Genomic DNA, 23,722 nt, shown 5'->3' on the forward strand with positions numbered 1-23,722 from the left:
GTATGACATTTTGTTTTGGCCCAAAAAAATTAAAATACTTAATACTTTAATATGTTGTCTAAAATATGAAGAAAAAGTCATACCGTAGTGTTTCGTCCACAACGCCATACTATAGTACGACTTTTTTTTCATCCCAAACATTTGAAGTTATGCTAAGGCATGTTGTCAAATAAACCTGAAAAAACCCATTCTATACAAATACAGGCACAATGGTACAGTGGTTAGTGCTGCTCCCTTGCAGTCAGAAGGCCATGGGTTTGAGTCCAACTGGAAGCAATGTATGTATTTTTAAAAAATTCATGACCTTTTTTTTCCGCCCAAAAAATTAAAAATACTTAATATTTAATAATAGTATGTTGTCTAAAATATGAAGAAAAACTCATGCCATAGTATGTCGTCCAAAACATCACACTATAGTATGACTTTTTCATCTACCCAAAAATCACCAAAAAGTCATACTATAGTATGACATTTTGTTTTGGCCCAAAAAAATTAAAATACTTAATACTTTAATATGTTGTCTAAAATATGAAGAAAAACTCATGCCATCGTATGTCGTCCAAAACATCACACTATAGTATGACTTTTTCATCTACCCAAAAATCACCAAAAAGTCATACTATAATATGACATTTTGTTTTGGCCCAAAAAAAATTAAAATACTTAATACTTTAATATGTTGTCTAAAATATGAAGAAAAACTCATGCCATCGTATGTCGTCCAAAACATCACACTATAGTATGACTTTTTCATCTACCCAAAAATCACCAAAAAGTCATACTATAGTATGACATTTTGTTTTGGCCCAAAAAAATTAAAATACTTAATACTTTAATATGTTGTCTAAAATATGAAGAAAAAGTCATACCGTAGTGTTTCGTCCACAACGCCATACTATAGTACGACTTTTTTTTCATCCCAAAAATTTGAAGTTATGCTAAGGCATGTTGTCAAATAAACCTGAAAAAACACATTCTATACAAATACAGGCACAATGGTACAGTGGTTAGTGCTGCTGCCTTGCAGTCAGAAGGCCATGGGTTTGAGTCCAACTGGACGCAATGTATGTATTTGTCAAAAAATTCATGACCTTTTTTTCCGTCCAAAAAAATTAAAAATACTTAATATTTAATAATAGTATGTTGTCTAAAATATGAAGAAAAACTCATGCCATAGTATGTCGTCCAAACCATCACACTATAGTATGACTTTCTCATCTACCCAAAAATCAACAAAAAGTCATACTATAGTATGACATTTTGTTTTGGCCCAAAAAAATTAAAATACTTAATACTTTAATATGTTGTCTAAAATATGAAGAAAAACTCATGCCATAGTATGTCGTCCAAAACATCACACTATAGTATGACTTTCTCATATACCCAAAAATCACCAAAAAGTCATACTATAGTATGACATTTTGTTTTGGCCCAAAAAAATTAAAATACTTAATACTTTAATATGTTGTCTAAAATATGAAGAAAAACTCATGCCATAGTATGTCGTCCAAAACATCACACTATAGTATGACTTTTTTTTCATCCCAAAAATTTGAAGTTATGCTAAGGCATGTTGTCAAATAAACCTGAAAAAACCCATTCTATACAAATACAGGCACAATGTACAGTTGTTATTGCTGCTGCCTTGCAGTCAGAAGGCCATGGGTTTGAGTCCAACTGGAAGCAATGTATGTATTTGTCAAAAAATTCATGACCTTTTTTTTCCGCCCAAAAAAATTAAAAATACTTAATATTTAATAATAGTATGTTGTCTAAAATATGAAGAAAAACTCATGCCATAGTATGTCGTCCAAACCATCACACTATAGTATGACTTTCTCATCTACCCAAAAATCACCAAAAAGTCATACTATAGTATGACATTTTGTTTTGGCCCAAAAAAATTAAATTACTTAATACTTTAATATGTTGTCTAAAATATGAAGAAAAACTCATGCCATAGTATGTCGTCCAAACCATCACACTATAGTATGACTTTTTCATCTACCCCAAAATCACCAAAAAGTCATACTATAGTATGACATTTTGTTTTGGCCCAAAAACATTAAAATACTTAATACTTTAATATGTTGTCTAAAATATGAAGAAAAAGTCATGCCATAGTATGTCGTCCAAAACATCACACTATAGTATGACTTTCTCATCTACCCCAAAATCACCAAAAAGTCATACTATAGTATGACATTTTGTTTTGGCCCAAAAAAATTAAAATACTTAATACTTTAATATGCTGTCTAAAATATGAAGAAAAACTCATGCCATAGTATGTCGTCCAAAACATCACACTATAGTATGACTTTTTCATCCACCCAGAAATCACCAAAAAGTCATACTATAGTATGACATTTTGTTTTGGCCCAAAAAAATTAAAATACTTAATACTTTAATATGTTGTCTAAAATATGAAGAAAAAGTCATACCGTAGTGTTTCGTCCACAACGTCATACGATAGTACGACTTTTTTTTCATCCCAAAAATTTGAAGTTATGCTAAGGCATGTTGTCAAATAAACCTGAAAAAACCCATTCTATACAAATACAGGCACAATGTACAGTTGTTATTGCTGCTGCCTTGCAGTCAGAAGGCCATGGGTTTGAGTCCAACTGGAAGCAATGTATGTATTTGTCAAAAAATTCATGACCTTTTTTTTCCGCCCAAAAAATTACAAATACTTAATATTTAATAATAGTATGTTGTCTAAAATATGAAGAAAAACTCATGCCATAGTATGTCGTCCAAACCATCACACTATAGTATGACTTTCTCATCTACCCAAAAATCACCAAAAAGTCATACTATAGTATGACATTTTGTTTTGGCCCAAAAAAATTAAAATACTTAATACTTTAATATGTTGTCTAAAATATGAAGAAAAACTCATGCCATCGTATGTCGTCCAAACCATCACACTATAGTATGACTTTTTCATCTACCCCAAAATCACCAAAAAGTCATACTATAGTATGACATTTTGTTTTGGCCCAAAAAAATTAAAATACTTAATACTTTAATATGCTGTCTAAAATATGAAGAAAAACTCATGCCATAGTATGTCGTCCAAAACATCACACTATAGTATGACTTTCTCATCTACCCAAAAATCACCAAAAAGTCATACTATAATATGACATTTTGTTTTGGCCCAAAAAAATTAAAATACTTAATACTTTAATATGTTGTCTAAAATATGAAGAAAAACTCATGCCATCGTATGTCGTCCAAACCATCACACTATAGTATGACTTTTTCATCTACCCCAAAATCACCAAAAAGTCATACTATAGTATGACATTTTGTTTTGGCCCAAAAAAATTAAAATACTTAATACTTTAATATGTTGTCTAAAATATGAAGAAAAACTCATGCCATCGTATGTCGTCCAAAACATCACACTATAGTATGACTTTCTCATCGACCCAAAAATCACCAAAAAGTCATACTATAGTATGACATTTTGTTTTGGCCCAAAAAAATTAAAATACTTAATACTTTAATATGTTGTCTAAAATATGAAGAAAAAGTCATACCGTAGTGTTTCGTCCACAACGCCATACTATAGTACGACTTTTTTTTCATCCCAAAAATTTGAAGTTATGCTAAGGCATGTTGTCAAATAAACCTGAAAAAACCCATTCTATACAAATACAGGCACAATGGTACAGTGGTTAGTGCTGCTCCCTTGCACTCAGAAGGCCATGGGTTTGAGTCCAACTGGAAGCAATGTATGTATATGTAAAAAATTCATGACCTTTTTTTTCCGCCCAAAAAATTAAAAATACTTAATATTTAATAATAGTATGTTGTCTAAAATATGAAGAAAAACTCATGCCATAGTATGTCGTCCAAAACATCACACTATAGTATGACTTATTCATCTACCCAAAAATCACCAAAAAGTCATACTATAATATGACATTTTGTTTTGGCCCAAAAAAATTAAAATACTTAATACTTTAATATGTTGTCTAAAATATGAAGAAAAACTCATGCCATCGTATGTCGTCCAAAACATCACACTATAGTATGACTTTTTCATCTACCCAAAAATCACCAAAAAGTCATACTATAGTATGACATTTTGTTTTGGCCCAAAAAAATTAAAATACTTAATACTTTAATATGTTGTCTAAAATATGAAGAAAAAGTCATGCCATAGTGTTTCATCCAAACCGTCATACTATAGTATGACTTTTTGCTGATTTTTGGGTCGAAGAAAAAGTCATACTATAGTATAACGGTTTGGACGACATACTATGGTATGACTTATTCTTCATATTTTAGACAACATACTACAGTATTTTAAAAAATTTTGGGCCGAAAAAAACCCCCGTCATACACTATGGCATGACTTTTTCTTCTGGTGCATAAAATGCACAACGTGCTTGTGTTTAAATTACCCAAACCTGGGAAAGGAGTTAATATTCGCAAACCCAATGCATAGGTTTGAATTTAAACACAAACAACTTTACAAGAAATAATCACAGCAAGGTGAGTGGATTTATTCTCTTGCTTGGTTTGTTTACTTTTTTGGGGGTGGGGGGGGGGGCGGGAACACGTCCATAACTACGGCTCCGTTAACAATTCCGCTCTGAACGACGGGAAAGTCCGTCAGGAAAGTCTGCAGATTCGCGGACTCACAGAAAGCATCAGTTCCGTCACGACCTCAGCGCGGCGCAGCGCCGCCCGGCGTCGAACACACGTAGTAACCCGCTCGCTTGGAGACGCGTCCTGAGTGGCGCCAGTTAAAAATCGGGGCGTCAAAAACAAACGCACCCTCGACTCGCGCTGCATTCTGGGAATCGCAGTTGGTGTCGCGCCAGACAGGAAACCGCAATTAAGGCTCAGCCTCACTGAGACGCTCGCGTCAACTCGACTTCCAGCAGGTCGGGCAGCATTCTTCAATCTACTCCGGACACGACTCTTTCTTTGTGTTTTTTTTTGTTTTTTTTGTTTTTTTTTAATGGCATGTAACGCAAGCAGGTTAGCCGACTTTCCTGCCACTCGGACGGACACGAAGCGGAGCAGCGATGGCCGACGGTGAGTTTCATCGGTGAACACGAGAAGCTAACGTTAGCTCTCGGGAACATTTAGTAAACAAAACAACAATAATATCTGATCTGAATTACGGAGCTGCCGACCGCCGGTCATGTGCTTGTATTTACTCCGCGAAGTCGTAACGCGGCTTTTTGAAACGTGACGTAACTACTGAAGTTGATCTTTTGTTTTGCTGGTGTAAACGTTGTACTTTGACATAATTAAGACAGCTTCATCTCCCCCCCCCCCCCTTTTTTTTATTTTTTATTTCCTTCTTTCTTCTTCTTCTTTCTCTCAGAAAACGTGAACGTGGTCTTCAAACTGTACTGCCTGACGGTGATGACGCTGGTGGCCGCTGCGTACACGGTGGCACTACGGTACACGAGGACCATCTCCACCGGGGACATGTACTTCTCCACGACGGCAGTGTGCCTCACCGAGGTCATTAAATTAATCCTGAGTCTGGGGATGCTGTCAAAGTAAGTGTCGGTCACTTGACCGCTGTTACCGTGGGAGCTCATGAAGGGGTTTGTAAACCACAGGGATCCACCACATTGTACACACGGTTAATTAATATATGCTCATAATAATCGATGCATTCATATTTAGGAGGGAAGTGGTCTCTGAGTAAAAACAAATATATATTCACAGTAACGTAACAGCTGCGAAAAAGAAAAATGACAAAAGTTGAATCACAATGTTGAAAATTCAAAAAAACACAAACGACATCACAGATGTGGATTTTTGAAGAGCTGTGTGACCTCTGTTCGGGGAATCGATATCTATTTGGTGTCAACGTTTCATCTTAGTTGGTCTGTTTTTTGTTGTTGTTGTTTTTGTTTACTCTCCCAGAGAAACGGGAAGCTTCACCAGACTCAAGAGCGCAATAAAGGAACATATTTTCTTCAGCCCCAAAGAGCTGCTGAAGCTGAGCGTGCCCTCGGTGGTGTACGCAATTCAGAATAACATGGCCTTCGTCGCTCTGAGTAACCTCGACGCAGCAGTTTATCAGGTACGATCGTTTATTAGGTACGATCGGAAGCCTGTTTCTTTGATGTGTAACGTGAACAAAGAAGGCAGGGTGTGGTCAACGTTCGCTGGTTGTGAACCAGTAAATCGAGTAGTTGTCGAAGCTCTTATAAAAACAGTTGCTTGGGAGCTATTTTATGATCTCATATCTTTTAGGGTTGTTGTTTCCGGTTATTTATTTTCTCTAAGCGTAGAGAATAACGCTCTTTTGCACTATCTTTGTTCAAATTATATCACATTGATGGCTACACAATTATTGAATACAAAATGTTGATGCTTATGCTGACGTAATGGACGATGCGTGATTTTCTATCTTGTCGATCACATTCATATTAATCGATCACTCGTGAAATAGTGAAAAAATTTCCAACGTCGTTCTGTCTTGAAGACTTTTATGATTTGTCCAACCAGCAATTCAAAACTCAAAATATCCCAATTAAAGCAGCAAATCAAGACGGTCATATCCCATAACGTTGATGTGATCCTGGGGGGATCTGCAGGAAGAAGAGGCTTCTACAAAGTATTGAATTAACGGTCGAAATGCTTCTGCAAGTGTGAAGTTACCCAGTAAACAGTAAAAGGTGGCTGACTTGTGTTTTCCTACTTAGGTCACCTATCAGCTGAAGATCCCGTGCACGGCGTTGTGTATGGTCCTCATGCTGAACCGCTCCCTCAGCCGGCTGCAGTGGTTCTCTGTCTTTATGCTCTGTGGAGGCGTTACACTCGTCCAGTGGAAGCCTGCGGAGGCCACTAAAGTTCAGGTAAGGGTGGGACGATTTCAAATTTAAATGTTACCCTCGTCCTGATTACTCAGTAAAGCTACAGGCTGTGTTTTACCTTATCGTTTCATTTTCTCGCCAGGTAGAGCAGAACCCCGTCCAGGGGTTCATGGCCATCGCTATTGCCGTCCTCTGCTCTGGATTTGCAGGTAAAAATGCTGCTGGGTTCTGTGGGGAGAAGCGGTTCCGTCCGTTTGTCCAAATCTGATTCGGCGACCAAACATCCCTACAAATCCGTTCAGCGGCTAAACAAACTCTCGGCCGAAGCAACACTTGATGTGCACTGAAACGCAAAACCGATTCCAAATGACACCTCGTCAAAAGTCGGTTAAAGCAGTGTTAAGGTGAAGTGTCTTACTTTGCGTTGTTTTTTTTTTTTTTGTACCTGACAGTTTTGTTTCTACTTCTTGAGGTGTGTACTTTGAGAAGGTGTTGAAGAGCTCAGACACGTCTCTGTGGGTGAGGAACATCCAGATGTACCTGTCCGGCATTGTGGTCACCCTGATTGGCGTTTACGCGACCGATGGAGAAAGCGTCCTGGAGAAAGGCTTCTTCTTTGGTTATACGCCCTGGGTGTGCTTCGTAGTATGTAAGTATGGCAAAACCTGAGGACGTTTCCTCTGTTTTCTGACGCTCTGACTGACCCTGCTCTCTTTTGTGTTTCCAGTCCTGGCCAGCGTCGGCGGTCTCTACACATCGGTGGTGGTGAAGTACACCGACAATATCATGAAGGGCTTCTCCGCTGCAGCCGCCATTGTTCTCTCCACGGTGGCGTCTGTCCTGTTGTTTGGACTCCAGATAAGTAAGTCCGTTTTTCACAGCCACGTTGTCAGCATACTGATGAGGTGAGGGTGTAGGTTGTAAACATTCAAATGTACGGCGTACTCAGAAGAAGAACCTCGATTTTCGGCCTTTATCAGACTACATTCTTGTCTTGTTCAAGTTTTAAGTGTTTATTTAGTTGCTGATTTTTAAGCTACACTTTATAAAACATTCAGTATCGCTTCATGGGTCTCTGTAAAGAAAAAAAAACTGAAATGTGGCTTTAAACTCCTAAACTTTCTGATAAGGACGGTGCAATTTGATTCTAATTGAAAAATATGCAGCGATTACTTTCAATTAATTATCAGCGGATGAAACAGCAGGCATGAGAGCACAGCAGGCCAACTTTATATAGAAAAATGTCAAATTTGTCTTCTTGGAAGCCCAATTTACTTTAAGAATGAATACGTTTTCGTGGGTTTAAATTGAGCTTTTGGGGAACTTTAGTTTTCTCCCACAGTTGTCACCAACTCAGTTCTTTCTGGGAGAATTCCCTCGTAATTATTTGGCAATAAGAGAACGTGTAAAATTGTTTGTCAATTCAAGAGTCGTGTCTCATTTTAGTTTGTTTTTTTTCTTGTGCAGCGATCACATTTGCAGGCGGAGCCCTCCTCGTGTGCGTTTCCATCTACCTGTACGGACTGCCGAAGCAAGACACATCCAGCGTGGGGCTTAAGGACACGGAGAAGGAATCCAAACAGAAACTGGTCACTGTGTGAATCACTGACGTGCAGCAGAGAAGTCTTTATCGCTGGAGGACCAGGTCGGCTTTGGGGGGGGGGTCGTGTTTTTTTTTTTTCTGGGGATATAAAAGAGTTCAGGTACTGGGGGAGAGGGAGAGGGGGGGGGAGTAGCGAGCCACTCGCGCTATTTCTCAAGTGAACACCGAGCTCAGATGACAACTTCCACTTTAACGTAGGCCTGCTCCACCCTCCACACACACGGGACTGGTCACACAACTATGAATTTCCAGGTAATTTGAAGACATCTTTTCATTGCCAGATTCAAACAATCATTCAGTTGAGAAGACAAAACATTTTTGAAAACTGGCCCGTGCAGCTCGCTGCTTGTAAAGTTTGTAAATAATCAATCACTGAAGTCGTGAAATTCATCTTCAGCCATGCCGGAGTTGATAAGTAGTAACTGGACTTTGTTACTCGTACTCTGAAGCATCCTTATACGCGTGACGAGGGGGCGGAAAAATATCACAACTCCTTATCATGGAGTTTTGTTTTTTTCCAATCAATAGTTAGTCAGTTTAAACTGAAATGTGACTCAAACATCCAAATCACTTCTTCTGAATGTATCCAACTCACAGGAGAACTCACTTGAAACAATGACAACAGACTGCATGTTTGTACTACCATCTTTCCAATGTCTTGTATCTTTTGTGTCACGTCTGTGTTGCCTTCTGTTCTGAACATTATTTGAAAGATTTTATTAAAACTGAACAGAATTATGGATTAAAAAGAGACGTTAGGTTTTTCTCTCGTACGTCAGAATACACCGATTCCTACTAAAGTTGACGGGTAACAACTGAATTTAATGACGATGATTTTATTTAAAAAAAGAAAAATTTAAGGCTCTGTATTTACAGTATAAATGAACATTTCTTTTAACATTATAGCAGTCTGGTACCTTCAGCAGTGAAATAATCCTGATGAAACATTAACGGTCTTAAAAGGTTCACATTTTGTGTACCGGTGTGATGCCCAGGATCCTCATCCCGTTGGACAGGACGGAGCCGGCCGCGCTGAACAGTCGTAACCTTGCCTGTTGACATTTAACAAATAAGATGACACTTTTTAAAATGCGATCTATTTAATGTTTGCAGAGTAATACTGCAAAGGCACTTGTTTTTTTTATTGGTGGCTCGAACACCATCGTGTAGGCAGAAAGAAATGTATTTAAAGATAATCTTTACTTATGTTATTGATATTGATGTGCTTAGGAAGATGAGGATCTACCGATTGTGTAATGTTGCATGTTTACAAAAGGAAGAAAAAAAAAAGAAAAAAAAAAACGCAGATTCGCACGTAGAAAGAAGCGTTTGTTTGTTTGTTTCTACCTGTGCGACACCCTGCGAGCTTCCTTTCACCGGCAGCTCTCTGTGTGCCGAGGCGACGAGGTGGCTGGAGGGCATCGGAGAGCAAGAACACAAGAACAGGTTTATACCCACTGACAGTAATTTATGGTTCCATGGATGTAAAGAAACGGGTAAACACTCTGAGCAGCAATAGACCCAACCCTTAAGACTAACATCCTGCAGCTTACCACAGCTTCAGTAAAAAGCTGATTAGGTGTTTCGGTTGCAGATCCTGGGCAGACTGATTCAACACCTCATCGTAGCTGCAAACACACACGGAGGATTTAGGGAAAGCAGAGGAAACGCGCTGCGAGATTGTGCCGGCTGCTTTCACCGCCTCATGTTTGACGCAGGAATTGGAAAAGTGGCTTACCGAAGGAGGTGCTGCAGGATGCCGATACTCGTCTGCTCCAGTAGAAGAGATGGATCGAATGTAGCTGCCTCTGCACCTTCGTTCCTCCGGATTAAACTGCAGCACAATTAACATTTCCATTGTCTTTCTTTTCCTTGGAAGCAGAGTTGCCGTACGACGCAGGTTCTAGTTTCAGTGCTGATGAAAACTTGCGCAAAAGGTCACGGCTATTTATTGTGAACAAACATAAAAGCAACACAAATGAACTCGGTCGGTGCGTTTATATCATAAACGTGACTAAACAGCCGTTAAGACTTTATTGGTACGCTATTTAAATACAGCTCTCCCCAAAGGTCACTGCGCTGCACTCCGTTAGTGCACAGCAGTAACAGTCTCTGAACTTTCTGATCGCACCTCATAGTCTCTGGTTCCAGCTTCTCTGAAGTAGCATTTGCTGCTCTTAAGCTTTATATAACTTTAAATTAAATATCGTAAAGTTCTGAACTCAAGACAGAACAAGAAACCCGAAGACATCGCTTTCCTCTAGTTTCTGTCATTTCATCAACTAAATGATGAACCAAAAGTATTAAGATGATCGGTAATGACAATGTCAAAGATTCAAACAATCACATCACCACGGTAGCCAAGTGACATCGGGATTATTATTATTATTATTACATTAGAGCTCTGGAGGTAGTTTGGAAACAGACCTGCGGAGTCGAGCGTGCGTGTACTGCAGGAAGACGCCCGTGTCGCCCCGAGCCTGCAGCATCCGGTCCCAGTCGAACTTATAGTCCGACTGCAGGGGGCCTTTAAAGTCCTGAAACCAAGAAATGGAACGGCTCGCATTTGGATATTAGTTTTATAAAACTGTTTTTTTTTTAGTTGTAATAGCTCACCTGGACTATGAGTGCGCTGATCCCCACTGTCTCCGCCGTGTCCTCCGGGTTGTCCATTTCCTTTGTGGCTGTGGAGAGAACGAGCGCTGGAGTCACTTCAGTCCCCAAATACAGCTTCATTATTCCCACAACGAGCAGTTTTATTACCCTCTTTAAAAAGGGGAAAATATGCATGATGACACATGATGAAATCTGTGTTTCCATTCCCACGTTTGTTCCTGTTGCCATGACAGCAGCAGCAGTTTTTAAATGAAGGGATTTCTAATGCGCCACTCCCTAAATGATCCTGACAGAAGTAAATGACAGGTGTGGTTGAGAGGGAAATGTTTGTGTCCCAATTCTAAACCACATGTTCATCTTTATAGTTTACTGATTTAGCGGTTGGTATCCAAGAAATCAACACCCTTCACCTTTATATACTAACAGGAAATGATGCAATACCAGCACCTTTGCATGACAATCAGCTGTGACTCAGGAATACAAGAGACAGCTGAACCGACCAAGATTTTTCCGTCAGCACTCTTCTTCCCAATTTGAATTTCTTACAGCCGTGAGCAACTTGTAAGTTACCGTTTTGCAATGCATTGTGGGAGAAAAAGAGGGTCGTTCTGTCCTAGGCGTGATTATTACTTTAATGACACTTTTGTTTTGGCACTTTTCCAGCCTGCTATTTAACAACTCACAGGGAGGAAGCGGTACGCATTTGGGACACGGCGCCATCTTCCTGTTGTGAGCTGCACCTACACAATATCCCAAGTTTACACCAGACCAGGCAGCATGTGGCCCACGAAGTGCTGCGTAGAAAGCCCTCGTGATGATTGATCAGCTTCAGAGTGTCACAATATTCACATTGCACACACCAGTTTGCATTGAGTACGCGGTTGAGTTTGAAGTACAGGAACACATGCAGGTAGATGTGCGGCCCCGGGTCCCGTGCGCTCTCTGTTGCTTAATAACTGCCTTACTGTTCGACTGGCCCATGTTGCGGAGCATCCGAGCCCGAGCTTCGTCCAGCACGTCCTCCAGGAACACCACGTCGCCGGTCCTGGTCTTCATGCCCCGCACCAGACCGAAGGACACGTGCCGACACCTGCAACCAGTAATCACGTCACGGACACAGATAAAAGTATCTGAACAACATTATTGAAAAAAAATAAATCAAGAATACTTAAAGTAAAAGTACCCCTTATTTCTGAGTGATAAGTGGAGCTAATTTTCAGTACTTTTTAGACTGTCGGGTGTTTTGACATATCCTAATGTCTAAGATTATCATTTGTTTTGAAAGAAAAAAATGTAAGCTGCAAAGTAACTACAGCTGTCAGATAATCGTAGTAGAGTAGAAAACTATGATATGTTCCCTCTGAAATGTTGTAGAGTAAAAGTCCAAAGTTGAATTTTTTTTCAAAAGTAACACAAAATACATCAAAGATGAATTTTAACACTGAAACAACACTTCACACGAGACAAAAGGCATCTTCGAGAGCAAAATTAAACGTGTTTATAATTAAAACATGTCTGCGTTGGGTGGAAATCTGACAAAGTGATAAAGTAACAATAGAGGCAGTGAAAATACTGATGTCAGTCCATCTTAAAGATAATGTTCATTTCCATCTGACATTTTGTGATTTAAATGACGCAGTATGTAGGATTAAATATAAGAACTACAAATTACCTAACATCAAACAGTTTTGATTAAACCTGCCCGTGTTAAGCGTGACGTGTTGTGTGCAGATATTTCTCCAGTTACCTGTCAGACCATGAATGTCCCATATTGAGCAGGATCTGGAATAACTGGGAGAAATGATTCTCTTGACTTTTGTCGGTCTGAAGAAAAAAGAAAAGAAAATACAGATTGAACAAACAGGCATTAACAGAGTTTAAAAGGAAAGGCTGACTTTTTATAGTAGTAGTGCAAGAGGAAAATCTGAATCCACGGTTCAAAACATCACTAAAATACACATTTGTTTAAACTTTAATTTGCTTTACTGTAACACAGAACAGCAGCGACTAAAGGAGGAAACAGGCTCACAGTGACATCAATAATTATCAAACTAGAGCAACAATTTTCAGCAGAGACACACTGCATTTCTGTGTTTGACTATTCAGATGTTAGTCACAACGTTTGACATTTGTTTCTCCAGTCAAACAAAGTATATAAAAAATAACCTTTAATGACACTATGATACTGTGCAAGACAGCTATAGTCAACTATTATTTTAATCTTCTGTTAATCTGCCAAATATTGTCTCAATTAATTAGTTGTTTCATCTACAAAAAAAAACAAAACAACGAAGCTATAATTCAGAGGATAAATTCAATTCCATTTTTTGCTCCTCACCGTTGACTGCAGTAAAATTATTAACTACATTAACTTAACTAAACGAACAAGTGTCCTTACCACGTAAATCATCTCATCAAACTGGTACTTTTCTTTTCGGCTAATAGCTGCGGCGATATCTCTGAAACACAGAAAAACGCAAGATAAGCTGTTGTTGTACAGAAGTAACAGTCGAGACTGATATTTCCAATGCCTGTATTTCCACAATGAGAAGGCTAAAAATTACAATGACGATACATCATCTCTGATCCTGCGGACAAATAAAGTCTTAACGCAGTTGTAAACATCTTCTGACCTGGTGATGTAGAGAGTCGTTCCGTCACTGCGGAGGAGCGTGCAGACGCTGCTCATGTCTCCATCAGGGGAAAGATCCACAACACCAGTCCCCTTCCTGTCAATACAAAAACTCCCATCAAGCCCAGCGCACAAAGGTTCCGGCTGGGTGTTTATCTTTGATCTGTTGTACATCAATTTCAAGTGCAATTAAAAAAAAATAATTACAAAAAAAACCACGAGTTCATCTGGTTGGGTCCGAAGTGACTAATGGGAACAACTTCTGAGATCGGTCCAGTGTTGAGCGAGAGCTCTTCGGCGGGTAACTGGTGAAACGGGACGCTGAGTAATACTTTACATGTACTTAAACCGCATGTTTTTGCCACTGACGGTGGTTTTCAAAAGCTGTTGTCCCTGTTAATCCCAAAAAGGTGCAATTACAGTTTGAAAAAACTTCTTACTGAAACGGGTTGCATATCATTATTATGCGAATCTTCAGCTTCAATTCATTTTAAATCAAATTTCAGCTCATTGCTCAGCTCCCCGGGTCCCCCGGTCGGCATCTCGGCACATGTTTACTTGCTGTCTATCACGCCAGTCACCGCTGGAAGGCCGTCACGTACTCAGAGGTTTTCAACAGGCCTCGGCTCTGCAGCTGCTGCACCACCTCCCGGGCCTGATCCTGGTGGAAGGACTCCCCGCTGTAAACATCAAAGTGGACCCCCAACCGCTGGAGAGATTCAAGACGAATCTCAGTCGTGTTTTATGGCACAGATTCATCATAACTGTTCAGACATTTGCGTTTTAGAGAGCCGAGTGTCGACTAAGTTGCGTGACCGGTCGTACCTTATAAACGTGCCGATACTCCTTCACCGTGATCTCTCTGAACTGTTGCCATAACGACACGGCCGAGCTCTCGTGCTGCTCCAGCTGTCTAAAGAAGTCTCGGGCAGCCTGCTTCATTTCCTCGTTGTGCTCTGCTTCCTTGTTCACTCGAACATAAACCTGCAAAACACAAACGATAAATGTTGTCAAACCACCAGGGTCCTGTTGGATAAAAGCACCTTTTAACAGCATTCAGACTACGTAAGGAAAAAAAAACAACTCTCGGCGTGTTTGATTCCGTGTAAATTAATGACAAACACCACGATGATTAGAGAGCCACTGAGCAGCTCTTTTTTTTCTTTCTCTAAACATGCGAACTCACCTCAAACAAATGCTGCAACGGATTCTGTTTAAATTTTTCCAGATTTCCAAATCGTCCAAAACCAGCTCCCAGCAAACCTGAAATCGGAGACCGGTCAATGGTTTTGTTGATAAAAATCCACTGTTGAATATTCTGCACGATATACTCACCAAACTGCATCCCCCAGTCTCCGAGGTAGTTCATTCGAATAACGTTATTTCCAAGAGCTTGCTTTAGGTTCGCTATGAAGTTACCTGGAGATGGAGTTTATATCTTTTATTGCAACATGTAATTTCACTGTGAAAGAAAAATAATTGATCTTTAGGCCTTTAAAAAAAAAAAAAAAATCCAATAATGGTGTATTCAATATTAATTTTCTTCACAAAACTCACAACATTAACGCCCATTTTTAATAAAGTTCCCTTATATTTATTATTTCTTTTAATTGCAACCATGAAATGTACAAAAGACAGAGATTTTATAGCTTAAAACGAGCTTGATGCGACTCTCTGATAAACAAACCCGGACAGATTTATTGGTCTGGCTGGAGTTTACAATGCAGCTCACTTGCATTCATATGAATTAATATGAGTTTTGTGGTAGTAAACAAACTTAAGCCCAAACTCACCAATAATTGTCGATCGTAAGTGTCCAGCGTGAAATTTTTTGGCAATATTTGGAGAGCTGCAACAAAACAACACATCACTTACAGTCTGTAAAAGCGGGAGACGTACAGAAGAGAACCATAAAAACAAACGTACCTATACTCCACTAATGTCGTTCCTTGTTTGAGATGATTAAAAAGTTCACTATTTAACCCAAATCTGTCGTCCTCCCCCTTTCCAAATGGCTCCAACATTTTCTAAAACACACAAAGCAGAAAGGCTGTAACGGTTGAGACTTTTCTTCACTCTGTCAAAGTGATCGCTCACAAACCTGAACAAGAAGCTGGCGATGAACTTTGAAGTTGATCAGTCCACCTCCAGCAGAGACGTCTTCCACCACGCTGTCCGGCTTCAACTGGAAAACACAGCTCGGATTAAATAACGGTTGATTTTTTTTTTTTTTCTGATGTTTATGAACCAAGAACGTGAACACTCGTGTTCAGCCAAAATATGTGACTCAAAGAGGATTCATCTGCAACCAATTTTTGATCAAGTATTTTAACGCGTTCCGTTTCCAGCTTCTTAAGTACGCAAATGCGCAACTGCTCTCTCCGTGTGTTGCATTTATGACGTTGTTGTAACTTGCACAATTGCACATTAGAAGTTGAGACGCTCCCGCGATGAACTCCAAAGATAAACAGCTGATTCTCACGTCACGTGGGCAGACGTAGGTGATGGAAAAATATGACATTTCCGTGAGTTTCACGCAGCTGTTTTAACACAGACAGGTGTCAACACATCTGTAAACAGGACGAGTCTCACCTGAGTGGCCAGGGTCTCCGCCTGCAGCTGGACGTCTCCGCCGGACGGTAAAATCCCACCGACTCGTAACGTGCCGACAGCCAGTTTAAAGTCGGCACTCTGCCTGAGAAGCACGAGATCAGGACACGTAAACAAACCAAGAGACAAGAGACAGAGAGAGGACAGGAGAGAGAGAGAGAGGACAGACACACACGTGGAGCAATCTCGGCAGATTTTACGAGCGAGCAAACACAAAACACACTTAACTGTTTCTTCATAACTGGAACTGCTGTCAGAGCTGGTATGAAGGCCTCCTCGGGCTGCTGCAGCGCCCTGCTCAGCTGGACATTAAAACAACAACAACAACAACAACAACAGGATAAAGATGTCACCTGCTCCCAGACAGCTCTGCTGCATTTAGCACAGTGTTATCTAATTTCAGAGACTTTCAGTTTCATTACCTTCGCTGCGATTCTCCTTCTAAAGAAACAAGCCATGTTTCCTACGAGCGCAAATAACACGTAACGTTAAACTTTTATGTCGAGGAGAGAAAAATAAAAAAAAAAATCTGTCCGCAGTCTGTTCACGTTGACATGTAGCTGCGTTACTTCCTCCTTTACAACGCCGCTTCCTCTGAGCTCGACCAATCACAGGCTTCGCTCCAGAACAGCGTCACAACTAATAGAAAACGGTGCGTTTGATTTTAATCCCCGCTTCTCCCGTAAATCAGTATCTTCCATCCGGTCCTTTTAATTACCTCAAAAACACTGAAACCTTAAATACATTAATATAACGTTAAATTCCAACGTCAAAATAAGCAATTTTCTGTTTTAAATACATAATGTAAAAACAGAAAGTAGAAATGTAGTGAACACACTTAACCCCTGGGTATGCTACTAAAGAAAAAGGCAAATAATAATGGCAGAAAAGTTATTAAAACAATGACCTGGAGCTATGAAGAGTTAACGAAACAAAAATTTAAATTAAAAAAGTGCAAATGATAAATATTGACACCAAAGTTTGTTTTATCTCAAATCTTGGGAGGCGCAGTCTCTGGAACGACAGTTCATTTCAGAATTGTTTAATGCTTCATTTCCTCTGACTTAAAGATATACATATATACATACATAACAATTCTGATGATGTACAAACAAGAGCTGAAAAATCACTGCAAAGCCAAAACAAACAGTTGTGGAAAGACTTTATTTATTTACTTATTCTTCTTGAATCAGAGCCCCTTAATACCTACAGCAACTAAAATCATAAAATTTTGGTACAATGAACAAAAGTCAAGCAAAAAAAAAAAAAAAAAAAATACAGTGTATACAAATGTAATCAACAGTACAGTTAAAACAATGTTGAAAAAAAAAAAAAAAAAAAAAAAAAAGACAACCGCTCCTGGAGTCCAGTCTGAAAGCTGCCTTCCTCCACTCATTAACATCCAATCCCTTTTTTTTGTTGTTTTTTTTGTTTTGTTTAAAGTACATACAGAAAAGCTGCACAGCTAACATCCTTTCTGTGAAAATAACAAAGACAAAAATAAAGTAAAATGAAAAGGCCAAGTGTGTGGTGGCAGTCAGCCTTTTACGAAGGCATCAGAACAAAGCCAAATAAATATCGACACAGCAGTTAAGAGGCCACTGGTAGAGTCGCAGAGAGTCCTCGGACATGTTGGCAGCGGGAAGCCCCTCCTAACTTCTGGGAGCAACAGCAAACGTTGATGCCACTAACTGATGCCTGAGGCAGTGAGTCCACATAGAGGCGGTATGGCACAGCTAGGAGAAAAGTCCAACTAGACACACTGAGTCCCTGGAGTAGCTCGCAGCGAATGGTATGGTCAGAAATCCGACGCTGACACTCAGGAAACATCTGTGGAGAGAAACATTTGTGAATATCAACAACATTAACACGTTTGATAAAACGTGAGATTTATAAATAAAGGTTGAATAAATGAATTTCAGAAGCCTGTTCCGTCTTAACACCACATTTCTTGTTAAAAAAAAAATTCAATTGGGAGTTTGCCTCAAATATCTACTCGTTTCAAAATAGTACATTTTTTTTACTGATCACAAAACCTCTCGTTTGTCCTGATGTTATATCAGAACAGTTAAAACGACATTTTTAACTGTTCTCATAGTCTTTCATCCACTATTTTACACAGGAGAGGAACAAATACTGGTTTTGTGAGTTCCTATAAACACTTGGCATAGAATAAGATTGTCATTAATGCCGACCTGACTGCAGCTTTATCTGACTCGGACAGCATGAGCTGATTGTGGGTTATTACGACAATGACTGGGGGACACTGAAAGGCTTCGCTCTTACAGAATACTGTGGAAAATACTTTGGTCATGTCAGACAGTCTTACATCATCACTCCTTCTTATATCCCTAGCTGCTGTCATTTGTGAAGCTTAGCCACAGCTTTGACAGCTGCGTTGAATGTAAAGACATGCACTGATTCCCGTGTAACTTTGGATGTAGACGGAGGCACGGAAGGACTGACGTTTGCTTTCAGATGATAAAAATAGATGGCATTTAAAACTCATCTCTATTCTTAATGTATGTATTTAAAGCCGGGGTAAGCAGAGGATTTGTATTAGTATATTGTAATTCTAGTAACCTGAGAGACCACTGGGCTTCTTCGCCTCCTATCGGTTCTGTATTCAGGCATTGGAAAATGGAGCCCGTGACAAAAAACTGTAGGGCAATCAGAGGTCATTTCAGAAAGAGGAGGCGTTCCTATTGGCTGTGCTACAAATGCAGATGTGCGTGCACGTCCCTTTAGAGACAATGCCTTAATCAATGGGGGGAAATCCTTGAGAAAAATTAGCAATTTCAGCACTCGCAAAAATCAGGAGACACTGAATCCCCTCCCCTGGTCAACTCTCTCTCTTTTTTTTTTTTTTTTTAACCATTCATAGTTTACGACATGTGATGGACTCGAACCTGAAGAGGCCAGATTAGTTTAAACCGTTAAACAATACTGAGTACACTTACAGCTGGCAGGCTGCTCTCCGAACCGTCGCATCAGTTGGTCATGCGTGAACTTGACGAATGCATCGTATTGCTCTGTTGGAAAAAAAAAAAAAAAAAAACCACAAAAGAAGCAATTACCGTCAATCGGTCTGGATCACGCAAAACAATTTGTCTTCGAAACCATTTATAAAGAAATTTATACCTGCAAGCTTTGTTGTCAGTATCTCGTCGTACTCCTCGCGGATTTTGTCCTCCCGCTCCTTCAGTAGTCTCTCGCAGATCATCCCAACCTGTCTGAGGGAGAATAAAGGCTGTTCTTTCCGGGTGGGAGATGAGGCACCCGCGGACGTACCTGTAAGGAGAGTCAGTATCGCACAATTAATACGGGACGGATGGCTTTAAAACACAGTACGAGCACTTCAACAGTGTCAGTCTCACGTTGGAAATATTAGGCCGATGTGTCACCGCATTAACGCTGAGCAGTTATCGACGAGGGAAAAAAAAGCCTTCACCATTCGTTTGACAGCACCTTTGACTTCAGTTTAACATTGGAAAAGCAGATTCTGTTCCACTTGAACCCGAGTTTAATGTTTTCCTTTCCACTCTGCATTGTGTCAACTCAATTTCAATTATAAAACCATAAAGGTCTTTATAATCTGTACTGCGCGCGACAGACTCAGTGGAGAATTCCCTGCAATGCCTCATGTATACTCCCTGCCAGAGCCTCGGTTAATTTCACTTTTACAATAGGACTGATGGGGGGGGGGGGAAAAAGACCCACTTCATAAGAAAAGAAAGTGAAAAAATAAATGCGAAATTCCATCCACTCTTCTTCCTCTTTGGGAGCTGGCTGAGGCGGCGGGATTTCCCCACAGTCGCTTGTAATTCCAAAAGTAAAATGAGGACGGAGATGACGGGTCATGCCAAATCAACTCATCCTCCAGGAGAAAACGGGGAACAAGAGGGCAGTGTTACGCTTAATAACGAAGGGCTGACAAAATGCTTATTCAATCTGAATATCACACTTTTAACAATGACCTATTAGATGTTGTCATCCCATGAACAAATTTTAAATAGTATTTTTTCCTTTTTCTTAAAATGATCATCCCTAGAGTGAACAGAAAGGAAATTAATTAAAAAATATATATAATTCAATCTTGAAGTAGGATTAGGATACTGACATAAATCTGTAAATATAAAAGTTTTTTTTTTGGCCCTTTATCACAGTTTTTAGAGGAATTCTGAAATTTCTTGGGACATTTTTGCCCTTCACACTCCTTAAGTTTCCTACATTGATTAATGCTAATGGTTGAAAATCCATATGATAAATAACTGACAGCAGTTTATATTATCCCTTAAATGTTGAGCTCAAAGAGGAGGTTGATGAATTTGTGAGAAAAAAAAAAAAAAAAACTGAGTATCCTTTCTGGAAGCAGTGCTTTGTAGCTACCTGGGAGGGCCAATCCACCTTGAACGTTGTGCAGATCCAGAGGACAGCAGCCGTCGGCCTGCTGGAAAGTGCTGTCCAGGTGTCGGCGTTTCTGCAGCCGCTTGTACTCCTGTTTGATGTTGTGTAGGATTTGCTCTGAAACAGAAAGAAAAAGACGTGCCCCGTGTATTACAATTTAGCTGACGCTTTTATCCAAAGCGACTTACAACACACCTTTAGGGTTCAGTGTCTTGCTCAAGGACACTTATGCGTGTGGACAGGAGGAGCTGGGGATCGAACCACCAACCTACAGCCTCCCTTTTATTATTATTATTAACTGGCATCTTCACACACAAGTAATTTATTGAAAATGGAGACAAAGAAACTGCAGCAGTCACAGATTTGATTACTTCATGTGGCCTCGGTGATGCATTCAGGGACATAATGACTTGAGACTTTTAAAGAAAGGCTGGGCAAAAGGGACCAAATACCTCGATATGGATATTGCCGCGATACTGTTGGTGCTTTCACAAAATCATTTCATAATGAGATAGTTTGGATAAATATCCATCAGTAATGTGGACATCATGACCAACTGGGTAAAGACAAAATAATTAAAAAAAAAACAGTGACAGCAGTCTGGTAAGTTCAGAAGATGCCATCACTTTACTGAAACGGACATTATAAAACCAGGAAAAGACAACAATTATTTAAAACGCAAGACAATATCTGGTCTCATCACGATACAATCAAATATCAGCACATCACCTAGCTTTGTTTTTTAAAAAAAACACAGATTATTAGTATAACATTAACCCATTACATGTTATTCCCACACTTAATCCAGATCCCCCAAAATAACACCTAGTACCCTTATTTCAGTGATTTAAAAAAAAAAAAACCTGCCATTCAATGTATGCCGAATTCATCACACGAGAACAAGGATTCACATCAAACTATCTCCAACGAGTTTGTCCACCAGCAGCAGTCACAACAATAAAACTCCCTTTAAGTTGACAACATTTCCTCTGGAGTTTCGTCTCGACGCCACCAACACGACTCTTGACGGTCGACGGGAGAAACGCTAACGTAGTCCAGTTCACAATTAAAACACGGCAGTAAAACAACACTTTTGATTTTTTTTTTTGCGTTGAAATACAAAACGCGGAGTGCGTCTCCTCCTACCTGTGGTGAGCCGGGACACTTCCCCGAAAGGAGAGGGCTCCATACGCAGATATTTCTGCGGCGACACCGGAGACATGATCGGGGCGCACCTCCTCCTTTTGGGGGACGCCTGGCTCATTAATGGATCAAAGTCCAGAGTCCTTTTCAGAGTAGCTCCGCAAGCCATCGCGCTTTTAAAAAATGTCTCAGAAATACTCTAAAAAAAAAAAAAAAAAGAGGAGGAGAAACCTGAACTTCTTTGTTCAACGGAGGAAGTCGCCGATCTGGGCCCCGGGTCCGCGCTGCTAGTGCTAGCTGGCGTTAGCTTAGCGATTCCGGGCAGCAGACAAATCCGTACTTCCTTTTCTTTTTCTTTTTTTTTTTCTCGCCTGCGGCTTTCAACGACAAAAATATCTCGATGTTTCCGTCGCCGGATATATCTCTACGCAATCGGGATGAAATAACGTCGGATAAACGCGGTGGGGAATCAGATGATGGTAGATTTTTACCGCATCGTCGGGTGGGCAATAATCACGACGGACCGGGCGAGCGGACTTTTCACTCCTTCCTATCTGCTTGGAACAGCGCATGCGCAAGAAAAACCGCCTCGTGTTGGTAGTTGTAGTTTCTAAGGCGCGCTGTGTCGATTACTGTCATTATATTGAATACTACATTTCCCGTTAACCCAGAAAACATTGTCCTTTTAAATTTTGTTTTTTTTTGTTGTTTTTTTAGTCCTCCCTCCCATAAGCCCAAGCAAAAGTTTCTGTTTCACTTAAAAACTTTTGAATCAAAACTTTTTGCTGGGCGTGCACACAAATGACTCATCGTTTGTTTTATGGACCAATCATTTACCCTTTACACATACATATACAGGAGGGTTCACTTTTGAGAATTTAAGAGGAAATATTTACTTCAATCATTATTGTTTCACTCTAATGTTTTTTAATTTTGTATTTAAATAATCATAATATGCACACACATTGATTGAAAACTACTGGATGCAGTTTTAAAGGAGACGTATATTGATGTATTTTCGCAGCAGTATTTTATGAGTACAGTATCAAGTACTCTCTCTTGACACATGTTGATATGGCCGGTTCAGAAAAGACAATAGCAATGGTACTGCCCAAGAATTAATTTGTTCAAAGTTAACAATAAAACTGCAGTGAGGTCTGTTAAATTAGTGGTCAGCAATTATCTGTGGATCATTTCAAATTGATAGTAAATTAATGAAGTTGTAAAAAAACCAAAAACAAATATTCATAAAATGGGACTGTGTGTGACGATTAAACACTGATAAATAGATATTAAAGTAGTCTACTATTTTTCAAAGCTTACAGATCATCAAACTCTTTGACTTTTTAGTTTTGAAACAACCCTCTTTGCACACACACACACACAAACGTTTGAGACATTTCCATCGGTACCACTTTTGCCACCCACATCTTTCCACACTCATATTGTGAACTGTGCAACAGGATGTTAGCCACTTGTATGTCAACACTTATTCCTGAGGCAAAAAAAAAAAAAAAAAAAAACGTAAAGCCTCACAATGTACAGCTGGAAAGTTGACCAGATCCAGTCAGCGATACAAATTCTTAAGTTAAAGAATGGTGCAAGTAGAAAATCTAGGTAATATTTCTCCGATCTAAGTTGATGGTTTATAAACATGTTGTCCTGAAAGCCATACAGCGATGTCTTCAAATTGCTTGTTGAGTTTGAGCAGCTTCTAAAATGTAAAGACTGAGCTCCACATGAGGCAGAAAAAAGCAGCTCACAAATGAGCACTTTCACTTGGTAATGTCCGGTCATGTAAATGTTGGTGGCCCGGGACGATCGTTTTGGTGATTCTGATCATCCTGAGTTAGTAGTGGTGTTTTTAAATAGCGTAACTTACATTTGTACACAGCACTTTTGTAAATA

At 39.6% G+C, this 23,722-nt stretch overlaps 3 protein-coding genes across 4 annotated transcripts; 1 reads left to right on the forward strand and 2 right to left on the reverse strand.

Moving 5' to 3' along the window:
* Positions 1-4,838: 4,838 nt before the first annotated feature.
* Positions 4,839-9,155, forward strand: slc35a1 (solute carrier family 35 member A1). The gene is made up of 8 exons (XM_069161705.1): positions 4,839-5,058; positions 5,354-5,534; positions 5,908-6,067; positions 6,693-6,845; positions 6,946-7,012; positions 7,276-7,452; positions 7,531-7,665; positions 8,271-9,155. Exons 1-8 carry the CDS (start codon positions 5,049-5,051, stop codon positions 8,402-8,404), a joined length of 1,017 nt encoding a protein of 338 aa, XP_069017806.1. The 5' UTR covers positions 4,839-5,048; the 3' UTR covers positions 8,405-9,155.
* On the reverse strand, positions 8,912-16,829 carry rars2 (arginyl-tRNA synthetase 2, mitochondrial). Of its 2 annotated transcripts, none has more exons than XM_069161702.1 (20): positions 16,687-16,829; positions 16,493-16,566; positions 16,247-16,349; positions 15,756-15,839; positions 15,581-15,681; positions 15,448-15,503; positions 14,990-15,073; positions 14,841-14,917; positions 14,480-14,638; positions 14,257-14,363; positions 13,656-13,751; positions 13,421-13,481; positions 12,770-12,846; positions 11,988-12,112; positions 11,023-11,090; positions 10,834-10,943; positions 10,145-10,240; positions 9,960-10,034; positions 9,754-9,817; positions 8,912-9,458 (listed from the first exon to the last, which is right to left on the reverse strand). In XM_069161702.1, exons 1-20 carry the CDS (start codon positions 16,720-16,722, stop codon positions 9,372-9,374), a joined length of 1,740 nt encoding a protein of 579 aa, XP_069017803.1. In that variant the 5' UTR covers positions 16,723-16,829; the 3' UTR covers positions 8,912-9,371. The 2 variants fall into 2 exon arrangements, with proteins under 2 accessions (XP_069017803.1, XP_069017804.1); XM_069161703.1 differs by having other exon boundaries at positions 16,247-16,345; positions 16,687-16,705.
* A 760-nt stretch (positions 16,830-17,589) lies between these two features.
* On the reverse strand, positions 17,590-22,367 carry akirin2 (akirin 2). Its single transcript, XM_069161593.1, has 5 exons — positions 21,818-22,367; positions 20,654-20,788; positions 19,406-19,555; positions 19,225-19,296; positions 17,590-18,094 (listed from the first exon to the last, which is right to left on the reverse strand). The coding sequence occupies exons 1-5, from the start codon at positions 21,981-21,983 to the stop codon at positions 18,084-18,086; spliced, it is 534 nt and encodes a 177-aa protein (XP_069017694.1). The 5' UTR covers positions 21,984-22,367; the 3' UTR covers positions 17,590-18,083.
* Between the last annotated feature and the right edge of the window lie 1,355 nt (positions 22,368-23,722).

This window comes from Embiotoca jacksoni, unplaced genomic scaffold (genome assembly GCF_022577435.1).
Source record: "Embiotoca jacksoni isolate LCO1_2020_lvr unplaced genomic scaffold, fEmbJac1.0.p SCAF_29, whole genome shotgun sequence".
NCBI lineage: Eukaryota > Metazoa > Chordata > Actinopteri > Embiotocidae > Embiotoca > Embiotoca jacksoni.